This window comes from Lynx rufus, unplaced genomic scaffold (genome assembly GCF_022079265.1).
Source record: "Lynx rufus isolate CCGP_SWC_20201006 ecotype Redwood Valley unplaced genomic scaffold, mLynRuf1.p SCAF_9, whole genome shotgun sequence".
NCBI lineage: Eukaryota > Metazoa > Chordata > Mammalia > Carnivora > Felidae > Lynx > Lynx rufus.
In genome coordinates this window covers 99,316,907-99,337,380 of record NW_025814897.1, presented here as the reverse complement: position 1 = coordinate 99,337,380, position 20,474 = coordinate 99,316,907, and the positions used below count along the sequence as shown (strand labels likewise).

Genomic DNA, 20,474 nt, shown 5'->3' with positions numbered 1-20,474 from the left:
GTAGCTAGAAAAAGATAGGCAGTCCACTGGGCACCTGGCTGGCTCAGTCGGAAGAGCATGCAATTCTTGATCTTGGGGGAGAGGGGGGCAGAGAGAGAGAGGGAGAGAGTGAATCCCAAGCAGGCTCTGCTCTGTCAGCACAGAGCCCAACACAGGGCTAGAACCCACAAGCCCTGAGATCATGACCTGAGGTGAAATCAAAAGTCAGCCGCCTAACCAATTCAGTGACCCAGACGCCCCTGATCTGTATAGGTTTTAGTCCATAAACTCCCTTGCTGTAGCTTCTCATTTGGGTTAAAGCCAGAGGGAGGTATTGGCAAGAGACTGAAGGGTGGGAGGAGACAGAATGAGCTTGGGGTATTGTATTCTCTTCCTGCCAGTCAGCTGTGGGTTGGGGTTGGCTCTGTTCCTCTACTGAAGGTCACAGCTTATGTTAGATGGTTCCTACTCTTTCTAGATTCAAGAAACCACTCCCTCCACTTGTCTCTTCAGGCTTGGGGTAATAACAGATCTTAACTGTTGCTAGCTCCGGGGTAATCCACTTTCCCTTAATCCTTTCCACACCTTTGTAAATATTCTCTTTTTAAAACTTTCCCCAGATTCCCTTCTTTTCTTTCTTTCTTTTTTTTTGAATTTTTTAATCTTCACTTTTGAGAGAGAGAGAGAGAGAGAGTGCGAGGAGGGGTAGGGGCAGAGAGAGAGGGAGACATAGAATCCAAAGCAGACTCCAGGCTCTGAACTCTCAGCACAGAGCCCAATGTGGGGCTTGATAATGAACTGTGAGATCATGATGGACGCTTAACCTACTGAGCCACCCAGCGCCCCCCCACCCCACTGCCAGCTACCCTTCTTAAATGTATTGTCTGTTAACCGCCAGGACTCTGACTGAAGCAAGTACATTGATATTTGTATGTATTCATTCTCTCAGTTTTATCTTCTTAAAGATGTCTACTTGAGGCCCATCAGACTTCCACTGTCAGTCTCCTCAAGGTCCTTCTGGTTTCTGCCTATTGTCTGGTCTCAAAGCCAATGACATATGTTTGAGGTTTTTGTAACTGTAGCACCTCACTCCCAATAACAAATTTTGTTCCAATCATCTATTGCTGCACAACAAGCCATAGTAAACTTAGTGGCACAAAAAAAAATAACAGTTTTATTATACTCATGGATTCGGTAGGTCAGAAAATATACAGAGTACAGTAGAGCTAGCTTGTCTCTACTATATGTCTGGACCTGAATTGGGAAGACTTGAATCAGCCATTTATTTTTTAGGGAGAAAATTATGTAGAAGCTTCTTCCTCACATGTCAGACACCTAGACTCGAAAACCAAACTTATAGCTGGGTTTCTTAAAGTTTGGCAACTGGTCAGTAGAATCTTTGGCAACTCCCGAGAGGGAATGTCTGAAAAGTGAGTTCCCAGAGACCAAGGCACAATCTCCATGGCCTTTTGTGACTTAGCCTTAGAAGTGACATAGTGTTAGTTCTCAGCCTTTACAAGGTGCTGTCTTTTGTCTTTCTTCTTATTTCAACATAATTGAGCCTCCCGTAAACCGGCCCTATCCTAATTATATATTTCCTTGTTTGTTGCTTTTCAACATGGACTAGTCCTCCACAAGTCAATTTAGACTCCTTTACAACCTCCTTCTGTATGTATTTTCTACTTCTGCTAATATAATTACATTCTGCTAGAACAAAAGTCCGAAAATACTTCCTTTTACAATAAAGGTAGACTAGGTAATTTAGACCAACATTTCTGGCTGAGGAAAACTAGATGAATTATTAAAAGCATCTGTTTGAAGTATGAGAGAGCCACCAAGGCAAATGAAGAATGACAAGGCCAAGTTATGAGAGGAGAATAAAACCCAGAGAAGTTAGCCTAGCATTTGGTGCCACTTCTCCCCATAAACAGGAATTCTAAACAGAAGAGTCCATGGATTGAATTAAAGGAATGCACAAACTTGGATAGAAAAAGATTGCATCTTTATTTTTATAAACCATTAACTGGAATTTAGTATTTCCTTTATATATATATATATATATTAGTATTTCCTTTATATATATATATATATATATACACATATATATATAAAGGAAATACTAAATATATATATACATATATGTGTATATGTGTATATATGTGTATATATGTGTGTGTGTGTGTGTGTATTTATACACACACATAGTAGAATTAGCAGCATGTGTGATTTTGTCAGTAATACAGACCTCAAACATTTAAAAAATATTTTTATTTATTTTTGAGAGAGAGAGAGAAAGCCTGAGTGGGGGAGGAACAGAGACAGAGGGAGGCAGAGGATCCAAAGCAGGCTCTGCACTCATAGCAGAGAACCCAACGTGGGACTCAAACTCATGAACTGTGACATCATGACTTGAGCTGAAGTTGGATGCTAAAATGACTAAGCCACCCAGGTGCCCCAGAAACCTCAAATATTTTCATATCACATTAAAGTTAGCCCAGAACCTCATAGTCTCACTTATACTCACCACCCCTTCAAAAATAAGATATCATGACACCCACTAGTAGTTTCACGGGCTTCTGCTGGTCCTGAAAGAGGAAATGATAGACTGAACAGGTAATAGTTTTTAATTAATGTTAAGCTCCTGAATTTTCAAATGACTCTTGAGGCTTGGCAGTCAAAAACCTGGAGCTCAGAACCCACCCAGACTGGGTAGAGGGACTGTGGTATATCCCTAAGGATCTGGTTGGCACCCTGAAAGGCTATATCTAAAATAGATCAGCCCATGGGGCCCCTGGGTGGCTCAGTCGGTTAAGCGGCCGACTTTGGCTCAGGTCATGATCTAGCGGTCTGTGAGTTCGAGCCCCGCGTCGGGCCCTGTGCTGACCGCTCAGAGCCTGGAGCCTGTTTCATATTCTGTGTCTCCCTCTCTCTCTGACCCTCCCCCGTTCATGCTCTGTCCTTTCTGTCTCAAAAATAAATAAACGTTAAAAAACAAAATTTAAAAATAGATCAGCCCTCCCTGATACTTAAGCCTAGCTTCAAATTATTCCAACCCCTTGACTGGATTGAGGTAATCCAGGATTGCTAGTGTTCAAACCATCTGTCAGAAGCAAATATAAATCCTCTCTGAAGAAAGATAATAGCATTCTAGGCTTTATATTATCTCTAGAATTTTTCATATACAAAGTACAACACTCAACTGAAGGAAAACAGTATGCTACAATTTAAGACAATGGAGTAAAAACTCAAGAGATAGAATAGGTAATAGACACAGACCCATAAGGAATCCCAATTTTGAATTATGGACTTTTAAATAAGCTTGCTTTACCATGTTCAAGAAAATGAAGGCTAAAAATTTGTAAAGAACCATAAAAAAACTGAATGGTAATTCTTGAACTAAAAAATACAATAATTGGGCACCTGGCTGGCTCAGTCAGAAGAACATGCAAGTCTTGATCTCAGGGTTGTGAGTTCAAACCCCACACTGAGTGTAGAGATTACTTGCATAAATAAAAGTTTAAAAATAAATAAATAAATAAATAGGAAAGGTTATAAACTGTATGATTTCAAGTATACAATATCTGGAAAAGGCAAAACTATGAGGACAGTAAAAAGATCAGTGGTTGCTGGGAATTGGGTGGGAAGACGGGATAAACAGGAAGAACACAGAGAATTTTTAGAGCAGTGAAAATACTCTGTATGATACCATAATGATGGCCATATGTCATCATACATCTGTCCAAACCCATAGAATGTACAATACCAAGAGTGAGAACACTAAGGTACACTGTGAACTTTAGGTGATTGTGCTTTGTCAATGTAGGTTCATCAATTGTAACAAATATGCCATTCTGGTAGGAGATGTTGGTAATGATAATAAAAATAAAAATAAATGTTGCCTTTGCATTTTGGGGGCAGGGATACATAGGAAATCTCCACCTTCCTCTCAATTTTGCTGTGATCCTAAAACTCCTCTTAAAAAAAAAAAAAGCCTCTAATAAACAAACTAAAATAGTAGTTTTAAACTATATAAGGTTTTCATAACAAACTACAGACAGTAAAGTAAATTAAAATCTTTGAGGTGCTTGAGGTGGCTCAGTCAGTTAAGCGTCTGACTTCAGCTCAGGTCATGATCTCACGGTTCATGAGTTCTAGCCCCCATCTGGCTCTGTGCTGACAGCTCAGAGTCTAGAGCCTGCTTCAGATTCCGTGTCTCCCTCTCCCTCCCCCTCCCCTTCTCTTTCTCTCTCTCTCTCAATTAAATAAACATTAAAAAAAAATTTAATAAATAATAAAATCTTCACTACTGGGAATAAAAAAGAAAAACGAAGATGTACTATGGGAAGCAAGACTAAGAGAAGTATGAGAAACACTAATAAACAAATCCTAAGGTTTTTCAAACTCACTTTCAACATCCACAGTTTCCCCCAGCTTGCAACTTTCCCCCTCTTTTGTATTTAAAACAGACTGATTAAAAGTATTACAGTAAGATATTAAAAAAAAACAAAAATAAAACATGAATTGGAATTAATAACTCAGTACATGGGTTTAACAGCAAATTACACATAAATGAAAAGGGAATTAATGAACTGGGAAATAGGTCAGAAAAAAATATCCGTAAGGAACCATATAAGACAAAATGAGGAAAAATGCAGAGAAGTACATAAGAGGTCTAATGTTTATATAATTGGATTGTATAATTGGAATCCCAGAAGGAGTAAAGATAGTGGAACAGAAGCAAATCTGAAAAGCTAAAAATTGAGAACTTTCAAAAACTGATAAAAGACATCAAATTACAGGTTTGAGGAGCACTAAGAACCCTAGGTGGTTTAAATATAAAGAAAAGCAAACCTAGGCACCTTATAGTAAAACTATCAAAAACCAAGACCAAGGAGAAATATCCAAGGAGTAGCCAAAGGACAGATTATTTTTCAAAGGTGTAAGAATGACTGATACTTCTCAACAGAAACAGCGGAAATTAGAAGATAATGGAATAGTGTCTTCAAAGTACTAATATAACTGCCAACCTAGAACTTATGCCAGAAAAAATTACCCTTCAAAAATCAAGGTGCAAATTCTAATAATGTCCATAGATAGTTAATAGTTTTCAATGAACTGATTTTCAAAATTATACTATAGTTAGAGAAGATGTTAACATTACTGGAAGTTGGGTGAAAGGGATATGGTAACTCTATGTTATTTTTACAACTTTTTTATAAGTCTAAAATTATTACAAGAGGAAAAAAGGTAAAATACAGTTTCAGAATGAAAGCTAATGTCAGAAGGGAAGCTCCATGAAAGCTGGGATTTTTTTTTTATCTGTTTTTCATTGCTGTATCCCCCAGTGTCTAGAATACTGACTAACACAAAGGCATTCGATAAATATTTGTTGAATGCACAAACAACAACAGTGGCAGTAGCTACCATTCATTCAACACTTAGTACATCATAGGTAGAATACCAAGCACTTTATATTCATTATCCTTCCAATAATTATGCAACGTGGAACTTTCTATTTTATATATGAGTCTCTCTCTTTTATAGATGAGACTAAGCAACCTGCATAAGCTCACATACTAGTAAGTGGCAGGCCCTCACACATAGATCTGACTGCAAAGTCTGTGTTGTTAACCACTATGCTATAGTACTTTCATGTCACATAAAAATATTTCTTTCTTGTTTGCTTATCCAAATTCTATTCACCTTTCCAGGTTGTATTAGTCAGTGTTCTCCAGAAAAACAGAACCAGCAGTAGATACATACATACAGTTGATGCTTAGTCAACACAAATATGAACTGTGCGGGTCAACTTATACACAGATTTTTTATAGTACAGGACTCTGAAATTTCTCTTCTTTGTGATTTTCTTAATAACATTTTCTTTCCTCTAGCTTTATTGTAAAAATATAGTAAATATAACATACAAAACACATGTTAATCAACTGTGTGATCAACTGTTTAGGCTTCTGGTCAACAGTAGGCTATTAGTAAAGTTGTTCAAGGAGTCAAAAGTTATACATGGATTTTTGACTGTGTTGGGGAATTGACATCCTTAACCCTGTGCTGGTCAAGGGTAAACTGTATATACAAGAAGAGAGTTAGCTTATGTTATTATGGAATTGGCTCACGTGAGTATGGAAGCCGAGAAGGCCCATGATCTGCCATCAGCAATCTGGGGAACTAGGTGAGTCAGTAGCGTAATTCAATCCAAGTCTGTAAGCCTAAGAGCCAGGGGAGTCAGTGGTGTTAAGTCCCAGTCTGAGTCCAAAGGCCCAAGAATCAGAGGGACAATGAGGTAAATTCTAGTCTAAATTCAAAGGCACTGATGTCCGAAGGTGGGAGATAATGGATGTCCCAGCTAAAGCCAAACAAAAACAAAAAACAAAAAACCAAACAAAAAATTCACTCTTCTTCTACCTTTTTGTTCTAATCAGGTCCTCAAGGAACAGGGTGATGCCCACCCACACTGATGCGAGTGGATCTTCTTTAAAGTCTACCAATGCAAACGCTAATCTCTTCTGAAAACACCCTCACAGGACTATTCAGAAATGTTTTACCAGCTGTCTGGGCATACCCTAGCCTAATCAAGATGACATATAAAATTAACCATCACACAAGTCAAGACACACTCTTCTATGACGCCTCATTTAACTTCTCTAGTACCCATTATTTCTCCTTATTCTCAGACCTCGGAGCACAACTTAGTGCCATTGTATAAGGTCTTGAAATGGCTCTCTAATTGTTTGCTAATCAGTAAGCATTATCTCCTTAAGCAGATTACATCCCCTTCTAGGCAACGGACCATATCTTACAGTCACATTTGAAACTATAACCATACTTGATGTTTTGGTAAAGAGATAAGAAAAACATGTAGTTGGAAAAACCATGCAAGGAACAATGCTATGGGATGCTTTAGAGACGGGGTCTGTATGGTTCAAGATTCTAAGCATCAAATTTGACTCAGAAAAACACTACCTTAAAAAGGTGGTTTTTACATCAAATTTTCTATACTACCTCTTTTTCCTTATGGCAAGTACTATATAGTAGGTGTTTGGGGCATTTTGGATATAGCAGTACAATTCTCCTGGTTAAACCCCCTTGAGAGGGCATATATATTGCATAGAAGGTGCAGTTTGAGAGTGTGCAGATGAGCAATTATCCCCACACATGTAAACTGTAGCTTGTATGGCTTGTATGGTGTAAATATACTCTCCCTGCCTGGAACTGCCTGTGTAACGTTGTCTCTTTGGGCTCTGTGGTTTCTCAATACATTCCAACTGTTGGGAGGCTGGAGTTTGGCTCAGCAAGCACAGATAAACAGCTTCCTGCAGCAGGCTGCCAGCATGAGGAGCCATGACCTCAGCAGAGAACGTCTGCTTTTCATTACCCTGAGCACATCCCTGTACCGCTAGAGCTTAGAGTAGGAACAATGCAAGTTGGATAGACTTGACTAGCTCAGGTCTCCTATTACACCTTGAAGTTTTTCATCTTGGCAGCCAGAGAGAAGAGGGTATAGCCAGGAAGTGAGAAAATGGCTTAGTGGTGGGAAAAGGGAAGACAGAAAAGCTTTCCTAGACCTTTCTCTGAATGAACCAAATGATGAGTAAAGTGGCTAACACTAAATGGCTAATGGTGATGCAGAAAATCATCAAATGTCTTTAATCTCCAAAAAAGCACACAAAAGGCAGAGTAAGCAAGAGGTATTACAGAAGACAAGAGAGACTAAAAAGTCCTCAAAATCTTCAATTCTAAGACCATTTGAAAATAAGAATGAATTCTAGATAGCCAGCCATTTTATACATGTCATTTTACTTCATTTGTACAACAACCCTGTGAGATAGGTATTATTATCCCTAGCATGATCTCGACCTGGAAAATATAACACGAGGACATTAACAAAGACATTTGCTGTTGATGTTATTTAATGACAAAGGGATGAACTCGAGGCTGCTTCTCTGGCCACCCCAGAAACAGCATTACTGACTGTCGCAGCCCCAGATCTCAGCCAGAACTCAGGTCAACGTGTCCCCAATGTAAATGTACATGCTCGTGACATTTTCTGGTAAGATGGTTTCCACTGTGCTGGTCAGACTGCATCTGATAGCTGAAGGAAGGAATCACAGTTATGGCCTTGGGCAGGAAATTGGCTGGACATGACCCCTGTTGAGGGATCCTGAGAAACAATTTGTTTTGTGGGGAAGTCACTGACTGTAAAGATGCACCTGCCATGGGGCTGGAAGCTGAGAGACAGACAAACATCTTAGCAAATCATAGTAACAGAGAGAAGCTTCATTTGACTTTCATTTCACTTTTCTCAGGGAAGAAGAATCTTTGTGTGGCTGCCAAAATCCTCACTGTCCCTCCGCCTTCCCTTCCATCCCCTCCACCCCCATCCCAGTTCATTAAAGACCTTCTGGCTAAAGGTGCCAGAATGTGTCATTCTTTCCTGCTCTTGTGCCAGGCCTGTGCTGCCAGCACCACAGATCTTCTAGAGTTCTAAGCAAATTATGGAAGAAATTAGAAACACTGTTGAATTTAAATGGTTCTGCTGTTGATGAACTAAAGTTTCTTGACTTCTGATGAGCTATTTCACATTTCTAATAGCGCTACTGATCTGTTCATTCACATTTGTGTGTGTCTACCTGATTTCCAGAGAGGGACTCAGGGAATTATCAGAGCGGTGGAATGAGAAGAAAGATCAGCACGTGGATTGGACCAAGTAAAGATTCTTTGTATTGCTTATAGATTAAAATAAGTCAAGTAATTTCTCTAAGGGGAAATATTTTTGGGTAGAAAATTATACCTAAATTTTATACTAGCTAGCTATAAAAGCAGCTCCCATGAAAACAGAAATAATATCACTTGTTCTTGAGAATACTTCAGCCAAGGATGGAGTTCCTTCATTTCCTCTTACTGAATGGTTTCACAACAGCTAAGTTTCTCTTAACTTGCAGAAGGGAAGAGGTGGGGAAGTAAGGTCTCTCCTGACAGGGAGAATCTGGGCCCAATTATTACTTCCACAACCTTTGACTCTGACTTCTAAATGAGTCAGGGGACCAGTGGGCTGTGAAATGGCTTCCTCAGTTACCAGGTCAAGTGCTGCTGGATGGTTTTCCTGTAATCAAAACATGAAGGGACTGAAGAGAGTGATGGATTCTAAGCAAGTAAGCAGCTGCTTATATCCTTGAGGAACCTGGATTTTTAAGTTTCAAAATCGATTTTGGTGACTCTCTACTCACCACTATGTCTCTCTGGAGTACTTTTGCTATAGGATACCCCTGGTAACATAGAAAAGAACCAGAATCCTCTATAGGTTTTACAAATGACATCTTAACATAAGTGCCTGAGCCAATAACAGTGAGGACAGGATTGCTCCAGCTCAAGGCAAAATCTATTCTTGGCAATTATCTCAGTCTGTGAGAATCCAGATGCTGACAATGAGAAATGGGTCATTTTCTGTTATAGTGTGTCAACTCCAGCTAAGAACTGAACTATGGAAAAAAGATGGGGGGGTGGTTTGCAGGGAGAAGCAATACCCTTTTGAAGAAGCCTATAATAGGATTAGTCACCATTACTTCACCACAGCACATTTGGCTCAATTTAACAACAATAAGAAGGGAAAACATGGAGCAGAAATGGCCCAGAGAAGTCTCAAGTCCATCCCTCATTCAAAGCTATGAACCTGGAAATCCATGAAGTCCTGATTTGTTCTGATGTGTTTCTTGTTGCTCCAAAACTGCTCCTTTGTTACCATGGGCACAAGAAGAACCCAAAACATTACTTAAATCCTGGATGATGGATAATCTTAAAAAATCTGCCAACTTTAGAACTGCAAGCTTATACTCTGACTGTTCTAGATTACCTAGGAGAGAAGTGGGTCATCTTTCATAGGGCTCAGAGCACCTGTTTAAAAAAGGAAGAAACAATACATATTTTATAATCATGGGTTGTTTTCATTAGAGTTACATTTTAAGTGATTTAGGAATATGCACTCTTGGAACTTCCTTTTTGTCTCCAGGAGTGAATTAGTGTTCACATTTCACGGATTTATTCTAATCAAAACAATGAAGAAGGGAGGATTTGATGCCAGTGCTTTTTACTGCAAGAGTATATAAAAAGAGGTATGCAAATTGCCAAGTGAATTCTGATGATTAATATATATCAAGATATAATTATTAATGCTCTTTTTCTAAACACTAAGATTTCAATCTTCATATTTCTATTAGATACTAGACAACACAGGTAATTTTTATGTCTAATTATTTTATTACTTTCCCTTATGATAAATGATTGATGCACAGGGAAGCCAATTACTTGTAACGTGGCTTTTCCCGGATCACTGCCTATTACGGTTATTCCATTCTGGGTAGCAGGAAATACAATCAATCAAATGATTTTTTTGGAAAGCTTAGATAACAAAGGTAGACAAAAAGAAGGTGAGTCACCTGAACAGACATAACTTATTGGCTCTTCAATGCGATGAGCCAATCATCCCTGGGAGAAGCCCTCAAATGCCATTTCCAAGAAGTCTTCCTGGCTATCCTGTATATCACATCACCCTAGTGACTTCCGGGTTATTTGCCTTGATATGGCCATCAGCTGTGTAACCTTGGGAACGTTACTTTTGTGCACCTGCATTGCCTGATGTGTAAAAAAATGAAGAGAATATTAAAACCCCAGCTCATAGTATTGGGAGAATTAAATGAAATAATACATTTGAAATGCTTCGAACAGTGCCTAGCACACAGCAAGTATTTATTACCTATCAGCTTTTGCTATTGTCCTCATCAGTTTACTTATTTATTGACTATCTCCCTCACTAACCCCTTAGGTCCATGACAAGAATCACCTTATTTATCTTGCTCACTACTATAGCTCCACTGCCTACTACACATAGGTGCATAGTAAGTACTCAAAAATAATTATGGAATGAATTCATGGGTGAATGCTGTCTTATATTCTCACATAGCCTTAAAATAAACCTCTATCAATGAAGGTAATCTGTGTACTTGCAACCCAAACAGTCATCATGAAAGCATCCCCAAGAAGTTAAAACCATCATTGAAAAAGAAACAAAAACAAGACACTTGATCATAAGAAAGAGCCCTCCTGGGCCCACCAACCAAGACCACAGAGCATCATTCTTTTCTATATTAGTATGTGGAGGTCAAGCTCCCTGATGCCACAGTGTTGTAACTATCAATTTAGCCTGTGAAGAATAGTTCCCAATCCTGATAGGAATTCTCAGATTTCAGCCTGGTTTTCTCTCATCATTATTTTCCAATGTCTTGAAAAACCACATTTCTCATTTTATCTTTACCACAAGAACCTGGTCACACTCTGCTGTGGTTTCTAAGTTACAGCTACTCTGGCCTCATTTTCTTGGATGTACTTCTTCAGAGGTCCTGACCCCGTGCTGACACTTGGTCTATTCTTAGAGTGGCACCTCTTGCTATTAATTCCTTTTACCTTCCACTGGTTGAAAGACAACATTCAGAGGTAGAGGTTGCATACGACATAAAAGAAAATCCTCTGGGATTTAGTATCCTTCTTTCAAGAGTGTCCAGAGGAATATGATCTAAAGAGCTCACAGTCTTACAGACATACACCCACAGTACAGCTTAGCTCCTTGTGTTTTGCAGCTTACGCAGATTTGCTGGAACAATCATGGATTTGTTGGAAAACACCAACAACTGAGGAATGACAGACAGCGCAGGTGAGAAGACAAGCAGACCCACAGAAGAAAATCAACAGAAAAGCATTCCAAAAACAATTTGAAAGAGTTCTTTTATCATTGTTTATAGGTAAATCATCCATCATTAAGTGCACGAAAATCCCAAGGTATGAACTTGAAACTGAGAGATGGAAGTGTACTGTTAACATATTTTCTAAAAAATCCTGCTTCCTATTGTTTAGAGCCAGTTCCAATTGTATCCCCTAAGAAGGCCAATACTAAACATTTAAATGGCAATGAGCTAAGGTCACCAGACAAGGTTATGTGATAACCTTTGTGGAGTATAGTTCATAAAGGAAATTTCAAAGAATTTAGAAACTATAGCTAGAAGAGACCTCCAAAAACGATCTGGGTAGATCTCTAGCAATGTTAGGCAGTATAGTGACTTAGAGGCAGTAGAGAGTAGTAGCCTTTGAAATACTCCAGACAAGACATGATTCCCAACGCTGTCACTTACGAGTTTGTGATCCCAACTCTGTCACTTACTAGCTTGTGAATTTAAAGAAGCTATTTTAACCTTTATGAGCCTTGGCTTCCTTATCTATAAAACAGAGGTGATAATAATAGTACCTACTTCAAAGAATTATAGTGGCTGAGACACAGTACGAGTTTCATTAAAAACTGCTCATTATAGTGTATAATTGCTACATTGTTATTATCATTAGAACAACAGATTTTATTATACCTATATCATAGCTGTGGCAACTGAAGCCCAGAAAACTGCAGAAATTGCCCAAGATTATAGAGTGAGGACTGTTAAGAATAAGGAACTCTTCTTCCTAGGGCACTGCTCTTTTCCCTACATTATACTGCTACGAATTGGTACAAAACTGAGGCCTAAGGAGGAAGGATTTTCACTGGATAAATAAAATTCATAATCAAAGAAAATCAGGAGCTTTTACCACCCAGGTCTCCTTGTCTACCAAATACCGCCTTCAATTTCATCGTATGTCTGCACCTTTCAAGTTTTTTGTTTGTTTGTTTTTTGGTTTTAAGATTTTTTGGCTCGTTTTTGTTTTTAGTTTATTTATTTATTTTGAGAGACAGAGCACGAGTGGCGAAAGGGCAGAGAGAGTGGAGGAGAGAGAGATTCCCAAGCAGTTTCCATACTATCAGCACAGAGCCCAATGTGGGGCTTGATATCACAAACTGTGAGATCATGACCTGAGCCGAAATCAAGAGTCAGACACTTAAGCAACTGAGCCACCCAGGTGCCACAAGAGTTTGGAGCTTTGACGCTAGTTCATTTCTCAAAATAACTTGCCTTGGGCCAATATGATTTCTGAAAAGTGTCAGGTGTGTGCCACTCACACACATCTTGTAAGTTTTAGTTTCCTGAGGGCAAGAAACAGCTTACTTAGCAACTAGATTTCTATCAGTGCTATGGAAAATCTTAATATATTTTTCAACAGTGTACTGGTGGATAAAAGCTACAGTTAATAGCATTCGATAGCATTTTGAAACAGTTATAAGCTTTACTATTTGCTCTACAGAGTTCAGTATCAGTTATAGAGACCAGCTGGGTTCACTTTTGGAGTGCTACATGTACAGTATACAGCTTCTTATATGGCAGAATAGAGAGCTTTATCAAAAAGAATCAACAAAAAAGAGAGAAAAAGCAAGAGAAAGTCCTTATTACTTATTATGATCAAGAATAAGAGTAAATAGTATGCAATAACTTAAAATATAGATACAGCTGTGTATTCAACAAATATTCACCTACCGTCTATTATGTGCTAAACATCATGCCAGGCACTAGGAACACAAAGATGAGGAGGACATGATGCCTGCCCTCAGGGAACCAATGTGGCAGGAAAAAGACTTATACAGGAGATGGTGGGGGTGAGGAGGAAGGTAGAGTAAAATGGGCAAAACAAAACAAAACAAAACAGGAAGAAGCATTGCCCCCAGAAGAGTCATATTTCACTTGGCAAGAAGTCTCAGGAGTGCTGGTACAGATTAAATGGCCTAGAAACTTGACCCGTAGGCTTGTCAGTTCTGTAAGAGCAAGCAAAGCTATTCAATCTCAGTCTTTATTCCCTGCCCACCTCATTTGCTTCAGCCCACACCATGGGAACAAGGAAAATTCCTTTCTTGATCCTCCTTTAGAGGACTGGGAGAAGGGACCAGCTCTGTGCCTACAGAGCCTCTTTTTCCTGGGGACTTGAAATTCCAATCCATAAGACATCTAGATTTTATTTGAAAGGCCTATAGCTTGGCAAAAGAGCTAGGGAGAGTCAAGAATTCCCCTAACAGCAAACCAGGCTGTTAGGCTGTTAGGCTGTTAGAAAAGCTGTCTGATCTTCAAAGAGGCTGTGGAGCACAGAAAGGAAAAAAATCTGTTTTCAAGGAGGATGGACTTGAGCTCATGATTCCTCTGAAATAGAAGCCTGTTAGAGGCTACTCTTCCTTAGAAGATTCCCAGCAAACCATAAAAAAGGGAAGGAGATTCCAAATGATTACACAAATATGTGATGGCATTTTGGAAATAAAAATAACATTTTCTATTTCTTTAGCACATCCTTTCATGAAGACCAAGGTATTTAAAATGGATTCTCTTTCAGCCTAAAAACAGTTCTGTGATATTAAAAAAGCAGTAATCATTTTGACTTTTACACACTCCAAGCATGCTTTACAAAGAAACACAACCTTTCAAAGACATAAACTATGAAAGCTCTTCTGCCTCTATAAATACTCTTAAATCATTAGCTGATTGACACAGCATCCTGTAGGAAGAAAATTGCAGAGGGAAACCATCCCAAGCGTTTCCATGAGAAAGGCCAGCTGCAAAAAAACACAGGCTAAAGGAACACTGACTACAGGCAATCAAGACGGAGTATTCTGAATAATGGAGAAAGTTAAAAATTATAAGAGGGACCTAAAGAAACAGATCTAACTGATCAATTAGTTCTTGAGCTACGATAGTCATGACCACTCATGAGACATAACCACTGGACAAAACTAGCTGCACCAAAGGCATATTCCAAAACATGTTTGGGCAGCCCTCAGCCGACCTGCCAAAACCAAGCATTCAGTGCCACTGCATAATCAACAATTTCCTGCTCTATTCTTCCTGTACCTTGCCCACTTCCAAGGGCCTTCTCTGGGCTCACCCTATTGACAAAGCGCTCAGGTACTTACTATTCAGTGAAGAACCTGGCAATGCCGTACTGGCTAATATCTTCCTTGTTCTCTAGCAGTTGGCACACTGCATCTTCCATGTACGTGAGGACATGTCGCTGGGCTGAAAGAAAAATGAAGATAAAAAGAGAAAGTGAGAGACATAGAAAATGAGTCATCCTAGTCCTACTAGGAGGCCATAAAAGTCCATCAAGATGTTGGCTCTGCCTGCCCTAGAAAGTGGACTGGAATAGGCAAACCAAATTTGTTGGCCCTAACTAAGCTAAGGTCTCACAGGGTAGGATGGGAGACAATGTAGAACATGACCTATTACCATCTGATTGGCTATTAGTATTTAAAAAATTTTTTAAGTTTATTTATCTATTTTGAGAGAGAGAGAGAAAGAGAGACGGGGAGAGGCAGGAAGAGAATCCCAAGCAGGCTTTCTTTGCACTGCCAGCACAGTCTGACGTGGGGCTCAAACCCACCAACCACGAGACCATGACCTGAGCTGAAATCAAGAGTCGGACGCCTAACTGACTGAGCCACCCAAGCACCCCTTGGCTATTAGTAGTAATATCGACCCTTCATTCTTCATTTCAGTGATGAGGGTGACATTAATGACAGTGAGGAGCTTGAGCACCACTTAACACCATTCTTTTCTTTCTGCCTCTTTCCACCCTCTTCCACTTCTGCATGTCTCAGAAACTTAACCCAGGGAGTAGTGATGCCATGCCCAAAACATGGATGATCTGCTTGCAAAGAAAACTCAATTCTTTAATAATAAAAAAGTTCCCTGAAAAAGCTTAAGGAAATTTAATGAAAACTTCAGTAATGCTTTAAAAGTTATTTTGTTGTTGTTGTTGTTTACTTTTATTTTTATTTTTGAGAGAGAGTGAGAGAGCAAGCATGAGTGGGGGAGAGGGGCACATTCAATGCAGAACCTGATGAGGGCTCAATCCCACGACGCTGAGATCACAGCCTGAGCAGAAATCAAGAGTTGGATGCTCAACCAACTAAGCCACCCACATGCCACATGGTATAAGTTATTAACCTTAGGACCATGAAATCTGTGTGGCTCAATTTATCAGAAATCACGTTTTCTGCATTTGTTGTGACTAGAAAATGTGTGAATTAATCATGGGCTTATGTATTAGAATTAGACAGACCTCGGTTGGAATCATGGCTCTGTCTTTTATAGCCTAATTTTGGATAGTTATTTAAGCTACATCTCTTTTCTTCTTGATAAAGAAGGTGTGGGAAAAAACATAATTTAACCCTTTCTCAAAATATGGTGAATCAACTTCGTGATCTGAAATCACCTCAGATCCCCTGTTAAAATGCAGATTTGTAATCTGACACCATACCAGACTAAGTGACCTTAAATTTCTACTTGGAGCCCAGTAATTTTTTTTTTAAGTTTGGTTTTTTTTAATTGCAGTATAGCTGACATACAATGTTATGTTTGTTTCAGATGTACAACATAGTGATTTGACATTTCTACATATACTCAATGCTCACCCCAGTGAGGGTAGTCACCATACAACGTTACTGCAATATTATTGACTACATTCTCTATGCTGTACTTTTCAAGGAGCCCAGTAATTTTTAACAAGTACCTTGGTGTTTCTTATGTACCCTGAAGTTTAAGAATCACTGGTTAAGGGGTACCTGGGTGGCTCGGTCAGTCAAGTGTCTGATTCTTGATTTTGGCTCAGATCATGATCTCACGGTTCACGAGATTAAGCCCCACGTTGAGTTCTGCACAGACAGCATGGATACTGCTTGGGATTCTCTCCCTCTCTCTCTGCCCCTTTTCTGCTTGTGTATGTGAAAGTGCTCTCTCTCTCTCTCTCTCTCAAAAAATAAATAAATAAACTCAAAAGAACAAAACAAAACAAAAAACCCACATTCCTGAAGTCCTGGCAGTCCAGTGAAACTTATAAAGCAAGTAAGTTTACCTACCCAAACTGTATTCAGGAGAGTCTTCATTTGACCATGGTGACCTAAGGTTTCACCACGTTTGCATGGGCCTAGTGTCCAGATGAATGACATGTTTACATTCTGTGACTTATTTTGTCAATATGAGCACTTCCCAAAGCTAACAACCATCAAGCACTGCAAACATTCCCTAGCCCCCCACCTCCAAAAAACAAGTGAAAACAAAATCAGTGCTTAGGCAACAGGTCATCCAACCGGAAAACGATTTCTCCAAGAAATGGCCAAAACTGAGAGTGGAGAGATAATACATGCTGATATCTGGCATTGTTTTCTACCTTAATATATACATTAAATTGGGAAGAAAAAGGCCAAACTCACATTAAAATCAGTGACACTGTCACCTTTGTATTCTCCTTCCCTTTTTCCACCCACTTACCGTAGTCTTACAAAAAGATCCCTTCCTTGGACTAGATAGGCTTTTTTTTTTTTTTTTTTTTTTTTTTTTTTTTTTTTACTTAGATCTACCTAAGGCTAATCAGGATTGGGGTATTTTGGTTTTGGTTTTGGTTTTGATTCGACGGTAAAAATGAAAGAGCTCTTACTTAGTTGAAAATCTTGCTGCTTCCCCTCCTTAGCTTCAGGGACTAAATGTCAATATGAAAGCCTTTTGAGTGAGAAATATTTTCAGAGCAGTTAGAATCAAAGTACTTTTGTCCTGTTTGGGGTGGGGGATTTTCTGGAAAACTACTTTGCACCAAAAAAAGGTGGGGGGGGGGAGGAAGAAAGGAGGGAGGGGAAGAAGGAAGGAAGAATGAAAGAAGAAAGAAAGAAGAAAAAGGCCTATATCTGTTTAACATTCATCTACAAATCTGATGTTTACAGATTTTAATAGTACATATAATAACAATAACAATAAAGATACCAACTTGAAGCACCTGTGCAATGCACTGAACAATATCCCAAACACTGTACTCTTGTCTTAACATGCATTCTTTTATTCAGTCTTCACCACAATCCTGATACATACATATTTTGAGTACCTCCATTTTACAAATGGGAGAACTGAGATTTATAGAATTAAAGTAGCTTGCTCAAGATCACTCAGCTAGTAAGAAGAAAAGCCAAGACTCACAACAAGAACCAAGGCTCCTAACGCTACGCCACACTGCCTCATTATTAACATTTTGTGTAATCCGTTTTCGAGTAAATACGATCTTTATTTTACATACAGCACAAAGGCAGGTGCATCGGTTGATAGCAAAATCATCTGAAAAATGTGGTTTACATGTGTGTGTGTCTGTGTGTGCGTGTGTGTGCATGCCAATCAGCATTTGTGTGAAGTCAGAATTTGTCATCGAATTTCAAAATTTCTTATAAAGAACTGCAAAATATTCACCCCACCTATTCCTAGTTTACAATGTGGAAACAGAAAGCCCTGGTGCTCTTTTTATTTGTGGGTGAAGGGAAGCAGCTTAAGAAGAGCCAGGAAAGGCAGGGAAAAGTTCCTCCGTGCGGAGAATTTCTCACAAGCCAAGAGGGAAGAGCTCTCTCTAACCGCTACTCCCCGGTGGTTTCCTTCACCTGCAGCTCTTATCAGTCCAAAGTTCCCTCTGTGGTTAAGTGCACCACCCAACCCTGGAAGATCCTTGCAGTTTATCAAACTTCAATGAGACAGAAGTTCAAAGCTCTTGCCTGGCAATAAAACATGCAGGGTGTCGTTTTATATTATTTTTTAAATGCAAAGGAATAGGCTTTAATTTATGTGATGATTAAAGAATAAAAACTGCACACCTGCATCCCCAGAGGGCAAAGATATCTGGGCACCTTAGCTGCCCTCCTTGGAAAAAGAAAAACATTTCAGATTGGCTTTTCCTCTTCTGCTTTGCTGTGATTCCTACAACACGCCCGGGATTAAGTTTTCCAGCATGTACCAATGAGGCTCTATTGTTCTGAAATCCACACAAAGGCCAAGGTCCTGTCTTGCTCAGATACCATCACTCTCTGAGATAAGCACTTATAACTTCAACGTGCTGCACTGAAAAATCAAAGTGAAATATATGTAACACTGTATGATTGTTATATGAACCTTGCAAAGGAAGGCAATTGTGGATCAGAAACTTCTTGGTTCTGTTTACTTGCCCCCTGCTGATGGCTTAATCTCTTTATACCACAGTCATTCCTGCTATAAAATGTGTATGATTCTAAGAATGATATATCTAGGGCTGCCTGGGTGGCTCAGTCGGTTAAGCGTCCGACTTCGGCTCAGGTCATGATCTCGCAGTTCGTGAGTTCAAGCCCTGCGTCAGGCTCTGTGCTGACAGCTCAGAGGCTGAAGCCTGCTTTGGATTCTGTGTCTCCCTCTCTCTCTCTGCCCCTCCCCTGCTCATGCTCTGTCTCTCTCTCAAATAAATAAACGTTAAAAAAAAAAAAAAAAACAGAATGATATATCTGATAATGAACTACTTCTTTAGAAAATATTTGGTATATACAAAAAGTAACACATTAATGATTATGTCGATACTGCTACATACTGATTCTACAGATTAAAATGGCACAGCAATGTTTTGCAATGGTTAAGAACATGGACTCTGAAGTCAGGCTGACTGGGATTTGATTTTTAGCGCTGGCACTTATTAATTCTGATTTTAAGTAAGTTACCTAATCTCTCTGCCCTTTTCTATAAAATTGGGGAATAGTACCTCACCTAAGCCTAAAGTGAGAATTAAATGAAATATGTAATAATCTTGGCATAGTGCTTGGCACATAGTAAGTACACAATAAATATTAGCAATTATTTTTATTATTGTTGTTATCACTATAGTTGTTACTATGTACCATTCCCAGCCATTGCAAAACTCACAAGACAGTAGGTTTTCAACACTAATAAACCACCAAGCGGCCAACTTACAAAAGCCACCCCCACTCACTTAAAGTTCTGTTTGCCCAACCAAGGATGCTTGCAGATTATCTTCAAGGATTCCTGGGTTATATAAACCCTACACATATAATAATATACATAATCATATGCCCATTTCAGCTATAACCTTTAAACTTGTAGGAAGCATTCACTTATTAACTGCTAATTACTCAAGAGGCTCTAATTTACATGGGGAAAGTCCAGAACTATTTCTTTTTAACTCTCTTCCCAAGCATAAATACCATCAAAGTATTAGCTTGTTTGTTTTGCAATCAAATAAAGGGTCTCATTTAGAAATTATTGCTTGAGGGGCCTAGAATTTCCACCTACATTAATTAGACCACTCATTTTATTATTATTATTTAATACAGAATCCCTATACTAGAATAAACAAGTCTCACTGGGAAAATATTCACATGAACTACTACATATGATATTAATAGATACACATAAAAGCAACAGCAGTATATGTGAAAAGCGCAGTATATACATATATTCAACTTTAAATCTGGCTTTTTCCTCCCTTGCCAGAGTCCTCCTGAGAAACATTTTAGTTTTTGAAGCCTCTTGAGATTCAGATGCTGGCTGGCACACATGTTGAATTAAATTAAGACTGTTTGTTCTCTGAGATAAGAAAAGTAACCCTGTTAACCACACAACTTGTCATGTAAACTGTTTAGAAGCTTCAAGTTCAAGATCATTTATAAATCACTAGCATGATTTGATTTGATCTTGTGAAGTGCAAATAGATGGCTTACTCGTTTAAAATGTTAATAGGCCTCT

General features: G+C 39.0%; 1 protein-coding gene across 3 annotated transcripts in view; it reads right to left on the bottom strand.

The window, feature by feature from the left end:
* CSTPP1 (centriolar satellite-associated tubulin polyglutamylase complex regulator 1) overlaps positions 1 to 20,474 on the bottom strand; it is a 197,779-nt gene that overhangs the window by 134,166 nt on the left and 43,139 nt on the right. For all 3 annotated transcript variants that reach the window (XM_047070633.1, XM_047070636.1, XM_047070635.1), the window contains exon 2: positions 14,855 to 14,957. In XM_047070633.1, coding sequence (XP_046926589.1) covers positions 14,855 to 14,957 — 103 coding nt within the window. The remainder of the gene's footprint in view (positions 1 to 14,854; positions 14,958 to 20,474) is intronic.